This window comes from Drosophila takahashii, chromosome 2R (assembly GCF_030179915.1).
Source record: "Drosophila takahashii strain IR98-3 E-12201 chromosome 2R, DtakHiC1v2, whole genome shotgun sequence".
NCBI classification, from domain to species: Eukaryota; Metazoa; Arthropoda; class Insecta; order Diptera; family Drosophilidae; genus Drosophila; species Drosophila takahashii.
The window spans coordinates 42,018,789-42,025,992 of record NC_091679.1 but is presented as its reverse complement, the minus strand read 5'-3'; the positions used below and the strand labels follow the sequence as shown (position 1 = coordinate 42,025,992).

General features: G+C 38.2%; 1 protein-coding gene across 1 annotated transcript; it reads right to left on the bottom strand.

Moving 5' to 3' along the window:
* Positions 1–1,049: 1,049 nt before the first annotated feature.
* Positions 1,050–1,632, bottom strand: LOC108058955 (uncharacterized). Its single transcript, XM_017143954.3, has 2 exons — positions 1,475–1,632; positions 1,050–1,421 (listed from the first exon to the last, which is right to left on the bottom strand). Exon 2 carries the CDS (start codon positions 1,404–1,406, stop codon positions 1,128–1,130), a length of 279 nt encoding a protein of 92 aa, XP_016999443.1. The 5' UTR covers positions 1,407–1,421; positions 1,475–1,632; the 3' UTR covers positions 1,050–1,127.
* Positions 1,633–7,204: the final 5,572 nt, after the last annotated feature.

The following is a 7,204-nucleotide window of genomic DNA, read 5'->3' as shown; positions in this document are numbered from 1 at the left end:
GGGTCACTAGCCGAGTCGATCTAGCCATGTCCGTCTGTCCGTCTGTCCGTCTGTCCGTCTGTCCGTCTGTCTGTCTGTCTGTCTGTCTGTCTGTCCGTCTGTATGAACGCTGAGATCTCAGAAACTACAAAAGCTAGAAGGTTGAGATTTCCCACACATATTCTTTGGCTTCCTACGCAGCGCAAGTTTATTTTAGCCGAGCGCCACGCCCCCTCTAACGCCCACAATCGCCCACTAACGATTTTAAAATGGGTCCTGCGCCCACATCTTTAAAGATTTCCGAGAAGTATAAATGCAATTTTGTTGTGTATATTTATACCTATCGAAATGTAGAACCATTCGGACCATTCATTAAAAAGTTATACGCAATCAAAAATTATATATCTATCTCCCTCGCACTCCCTTACGCTGAGTTACGATTATTAGTCGGGACACCAACCCGACACAGCGTTCGCACTAGCTTTAGCTGAGTGACGGGTATTAGATAGTCGGGACAACAACCCGACTATAGCGTTCTCTCTTGTTTTTAATTTAAAATTAATTACATTTAGTTTTTTATGGTCATATATTCATAATTTAAGCCAAAGTTAATACTTATTGGCATATTTTAATCCTTTTTTTGATCTGTTTTAAATTAGTAGGTTCCATTTTTCTAAACAAAAAGGCATTAGAGAATGCATTGACAACCTATTGATTATTTTCTTCAGTGTACTAAAACCCAAGACGAAGATGAAGCAGGCACGAAGAAAAACCAAAGGAAGCTGGGAAACTCGAGAACGGGACAGTGGCAGCGGCAAGTGCTGGCATTTGGTTGCCGCTTGTTTGTTTTTGTGCTATTCAAAATGTCTTCATTGCCGGACAGAAGATGCCAAAGGAGCGCTGACCAAGGAGCCGAAAGGATGAGGAGCCACGGCAGCAGGACTCCGCTTGATTGCCTTTAATTTGAAGATGAAAAGTCTGGAACTGGAATTGGAAGTGAAGCTGGCGTTGGGTACTTTTAATTTAAGCCAATAACTCGAAAAGGGAAACATCGAATAAAACAATTGAAATCGTTTCTCAGCAGTTGGGTTTTATAGATCCAAATTAAGCCTTAAAATTAATAGACTATTTGAGACAGGGGAACCAAATTAACCTGAAAGTCTATGGTTATATTTGCTACTCCTGTCACGAGTTGTCTTTCCTTCCAGAAGTTTCACAGGATTTCTCTGCAGATCGCCTTCTCTCAAATTTTCCCACTTGGCGCTTAGTTTAAGCCACATTATTTGTCCCAAGATCATAATGGCCGATACAAGGACACTTGGCATAGCGATTTCACCGCAAGAGATCTTGGGCTCCCCCTCAGTACTTGAATACTCTATGGCTTCCGGTGGAAAAGGAGCCATGGTAAAATTTTGTCCATCGGCCATTTTTTAAATGTGTTACTATGAAGAGAGATTAGGGAATTGGTACTTCGTTATTTCCGTCAACAACTTACATTTATTTGCGATCTATGGATTGGTTTTGAAAATATTTTCTGCTTCTTGTTTTTAGTGAAAACAAAAATTCTGATTTGTAGTTCAAGGCTTGCTAAAATAATATTTTAAGCCGTTTGAAAAATACAGAAATATTTTATTGAAATAATATTGTCATCAATTAGAATGAGTAATAAAATGGAATTAATAATATTACGTAAATCGTTTATCACTTCCATCCAATCGATGCTCCACAAGTGTTATTTGGTTAATTGAATGCCGTCTAATGCCAATGCAAATCGAATCGCATCGCATTCGAACGATCCACACAACGCTCTCACTTGGCTGGCAGTTTAAGCCAAAAGCCGAGAAGTCACTCTGCATAAATTAGTAGTGGCTTAAATGCAGAAAGCCAGAGTGCAGCTAAACAGATATTAACGCCAAGGATGGCAAAGGATGCACCACTTGAGCACTCAGTGCCGTTCTCGTCCTCATCGTTGTCCTCTTCGTCCTCGTCCTTCTGCTCATCATTATCATCTACATCCACATCATCGTGCGGCACTCATAAGCATAAGTATAAGCGTGAGCGATGATAAATCATTAGGGGCAACGTGTTGCGGCCAACTTGACTTGACAGCAACTGCAGTGGAATGCCACCCCTAGAGTGGGTGGGTGGGTGAAGTGGTTAGTGCGACTGGTGATGCTGATGATGAGAGTCACTGTTTTTGAGTCAGGAATCTGATCTGAGTAATTTTTTTATGTGATTGAAAAATGTTATCCAAAAAAATAGGACAAATTTCATATTTTAAAAAGGTTATAGACTGTAAAATATTAAAATAATTAAATGCAATTTAAAATTATTTATTACTTATAGAAAAAAGAATAAAAATTAATTTCTTGAATATTAAGAATCGAATTTTTATTTATCGACATAAAAATTAAAATTTTGGAAAAATGTTTGCTTATTAATTTATTAAATATACAGATTGTAATGATGTAGATGTAGTCAAAAACTTTGTAATTACAAAATTCAACTCCATTCAGCCGCAAGAAGAGCACTTCCTTTGAGTCAAGCTCTCATCGCCGGCGATAATTAATAATGCTCACCTCAAGTTGGCAAATAATGATATAGTGCGCGATAGATACTCAACGCATTTGTGTGTGGCAAATTTATGGGCTGTACGTGTGGTATAAACAATTGGGCAGCCATTCCATCTTCGAAAGCAAACCCTTTTGCCAACTCACACTGCCATCTGATGGTGATGGGTCTACGAAATGGGGCTTAGGGCCCAAATGCATTTTAATCGGGCCTTTTTCCGCTTGACTTTTCCGACCGCAATGCGACGCTCGTTGCAGAAATGCAAATAAGCTAGAAATACTTTTCGCTTTCAAGACATTTGCATATCTTTTGCTTATCACACAAGCGCAAAAAAAGGATTACGTAACGTATACGCAATGGTGGTTTAGGTATTTCATTGGTAATATTGATTTTAATATTTGAAAAAATAAAGTGTAATTAATAATATATTTTTATTTATTGTTATTAAAAAGTTTCATTTTTTTATTGATTCCAAATAACTAAACTCCACTTGAACAGTTTTCAAAAAATCAATCTACCCCTCGGAACTTAAACCAATAAAGCCTCGAAATGTTTTCCATCATTAAGCTCTCCTGTAATTAATCAGCGAACAAATGCAAATTACTTTTCCGACTTGACGTTGCAGTATTTGTTCCTGTTCTTGTTTTGTGGCCCTCGTTGTTCCCGGCGCTTTCAATTGGTCTTGAGTCGTGCTGCTAACTGTGTTAACCGGAAACGGAAATGTAGCTTGCATAACAAATGAATTTCGCTGAGGGGGTTAGCCCCTCCCCCTCCGCTGTTCCTTCTGACAAGTCACCAAGGCCTCGTGCCATTGTTCTGGTGCTGCCAACCCCAAGTTGTTCCCATTCTGCGAGTTTCTTTGCCATAAATTGCTTTCCACATATTGCTTGGAGTTGGGTTTGGGAGGACCCTTTATCGAAAGACAACTGGCGGTGACAGGCCTCATTTCGGCCGTAGACTCAAGACACAGCTAGAGATTCCCAGCGGAAATGGTAAATCCATCCCAAAATGCCGCTGCAATGAGCGAATTGCATTTCGTCCGGGGAAAAATTTATGAACATCATTGCCATGCGTCAAATAAATGTCAAAAAGTACGCCAAAAGTGCGGCCATTAATGCAAAAGATCCGTGGGACCGACGAAAATTCCGCTGGCGCTGTTGGACCGCAATAAAAAATTTCGCAAAAATTTTCTCCTTTTTTTTGCATTTATATTTTTTCGGTAGCCGATGCTGATGGTGATGGTGTGCTGCTGCTCCTGTTTTTGTGTGGCATGTTAAACACAATTTTTTAATGAATTTTCACGCCACTCGAGTGTAAAATGCCAGGCCGCTGGCGTTGGAGCTCTGACTACTTTTAAAATGCCATAAAACTAAAAAGAGAAAAATACAAAAATATATATATATATTCCCTAGGCGGCAGACAAAGTGAAAAAATTGTTTTTCGAAAGTTTGTTGCTGATATTTCCCGATTGTTGTTGCTGCCGTTGTGGCTGACCATCATTTTTCTGAATGCCTGCGCCTGTCTGCCCGAATGTCTCTCTTTCCCCCTCTATTCGCTCTGCCCGTCCCTTTCTGCGGGCATCCGTGATGTTTTGTGTGAATTTACCAAGAAAGACAAGGCAATGGTGGTCTGAATGTCCTTACAGGATAAGTGGTTCGATTGGCTGGCTCAATCAGTTGGTGGATGGAAATAGTGGAAAAATACATCAAAATATTATTCAATATATAGAATTATTGGCTATACAAAACACTGCATCTTTTACATTTAGGATTCTTTTTGAACAATTTACAGGAAAAAACCAATTGGGGAAATACCTATTTTTTATAAATCGAAAAATTGCTAAATACAACGTTTAAGTTAAATGAAATACTGGAATTTAATGACTAAAATTATAATGGATATTATTTCCTAAGCCATTTGCTGATTGAAATATTCTTCATTTATTTTAGAAAATTTCTTATTGCCTAAAGAATACACAAATTATTTTATCATTAGGCCCTTAAATGTTGTGCCTAATTTGCTCTCCCAAAGGGCATTTACCATTTCCCATTGATAGCTTCCAGATATTCATCTTCCACTCACTTCGTGTTTTATTTTATACTTTTTTTCTGGTTTTCATTTCGATGCTTCAAGCGCAAGCGACAGATGATAATAAAAAATTTTATTACACACAAGCTCATCCATTTGACTTAATGGCGGTCGGAATGTTGCAGGCTTTTAATGTGCGTCATCATGAGGGGGAGCGATGAGGGGGTGGGGATTTCCCGTTTCCCGTCTAGGTATTCCGTACTCCGCAGCTTCTGTTTGAGCTGTTGATTGTTTAATAATTTTTATTTTTGCCTTTGCGTTTTTTGGCCTGCGCTCTTCTCAAGTGGAAGTGCATGTAATTTCATTTGCAATTTGCATTTAATTTTTTTTCTGCTTTCCGCAGGAGAGATTTGTAGGCCGCAGTGATTGCAGCTGCTGTTGGGGCACCGAATAAAATAATTTGCCACTGTATACACATATATATCCTGAATATATATCCCCCGCCCAGCTGACACTCAATAAATCAGCGAAATGTGCGAGCAAAATAATAATTAATGGGGCAAAAGGGGGGAGGAATGATGCATGAAAATTTGTGAAAAATTACACAATTTCCGCACACCCAATTATAATTGCCGGCAAACCGAAATGAGCATTGCACTCTTAGTATGCGGCACATGTAGAAAATGAGTTAAGTGTTAGCCATCCCATTGCAGGAAGCAGACAACACTTGGCTTAATTTCTATGCTCGTCGTCCGACTGTCTGTCAGTTTTCCCGCTTTTCCTCCTTGGCTTTTCCCGCTCCTCCACAAATATATGTATGTAGCCCGCCTTCATTGGCCGGCGCTCATCATCATTTGGCACAGCCGCATGTTCAATATGATTCGTGACATGTTAGGGAATTAGTGCTGAAGCCCCATCATCCACTACCCCCATTCACCCACTGGGTGGCTCATCCACCCACCCAAAAACACCCGGGAGCAGTCCGAGTTCGGTTTGCTGGCCACGTGCGCCACATGTTTGTCATGCCAAGTGGCGCCAAGCGGCCTCATTAATGTGAGTTGCTTTAAGTTTTATTTATTTATTATTGGACTTTTTCCCGGTTGCTCTGTTTTTCTTTTGCCCCGCTCCCCCGACTGACTTGATTCCCTGTTGTTTTTCCACGGATTTGTGCCAGCTAATTGCTTTTTGTTTGGCCCCAGAATCGAAACTAGCTCACGGAAAATGAGTGAAACTCAGGACAAGTTTCCCTTTGGTGGATAAAGTGTGCAAACAATTACTGGTATTTATTTGGGAAAAATAAAAAAATTTAGAGATCTTTGAAAAAAATTTATTTCTTTTTTTTATTTGAAAAAGTCTGTTAAATCAAAAATGTTGTCTCCTTTATTTTATATATTTGTAATAACGTTTTAAATACCAAAATAAAATAATAATATTATATAAGAAAAAGTATTAAATTTAATAATTAAAGACCTTTTTTCAAACTTATTTAGTTGACAAAATAACTAATTTCTTTTGACTTGGAAGCCATCACTGTAATTGCTTTAAACTCTCAACTTCTATCATACGCAACACTTCCTCGATATCGAGTATCCGACGTGTGGTCGTCGTAGCAACGCCTTGAGTTTTCAGAAAATAAAAACAACGATAGCCAGCGATGCGCCGCACGCAAAATAGTTGCTGCCAGCTCTTCTTGTTTACAGTTTGCATTTAACAGTATTGCGGCACAAAGTTTGAGGCGTGTCTGGTTTCTACACGAGTCCCTGGTCTCTTATCATGTTAGTTGGGGCTTTATGGCCCCCGAAAATAGTGTCTCAAGAAGTATTTGGTTACAGGCCCCGGCGTGCGGGTGTCACCACACTCTTCTTCTTCGATGCCTTCGTCTAATTTGTAAAATTATTCGCACGTACTTTCTTATTAGTTTGTTTTGCCTTGTAAATTTGCTGCCAGAAAAGCGAAACTTTTGCGGAAAAGCAACCAGAATACATGGTTCTGTTTACAAGGTTTTTTAGCTAAATTTTGAATATTTTTAAGGGTTTTATTTAAAAAGATATATCTTGAAATAATTAATATAAATATTTAGCTGTGCCCAATAAGTAAATGATTTTTTATTAAATATTTAAATAGTTACATTTTCCATAACAATATTTTATTAAAAATTATTTATTTTACAGACTTTTAAAATAATAATAATTATTATAATTAATATTTTATTTAAAATCTTAGCTAATATTGAGTTATCCATATTATATTTTATGAAGTATTAAAATAGTTAAATTAAATCCTTTCTTGCCGTAAACCTTTATTACAATTTAAGCGTGCTCCAGAAAGATCATTTAGTTTTATCTCCGGAAAATAAAATGGAAGAGAAAACTATAATCCGCAGCAATTTTCGAGTTTATTTATTTGTCAGGTCCCAGCCGCTAACCAACTCAATCAAGCGAACTGTTAAAAAACACTCGACCGAAAAACAAGAGAGTTGGAAAACCTTCAGACAACAGCAAAATTTCCATTTATCAAGCGGTATAACAGCGACATTTGATCAAGATATTAGCAAATGTTCAATTTATTTAGAAAAACCGCTGCGGCACACGGCCCCGAAAAAAGGCTGATGGGACACACAAAAAGA

Excerpts from the sequence above, each read along its gene's own strand:
- LOC108058955 (XM_017143954.3), bottom strand. The coding sequence starts at position 1,406 with ATGGCCGATGGACAAAATTTTACCATGGCTCCTTTTCCACCGGAAGCC.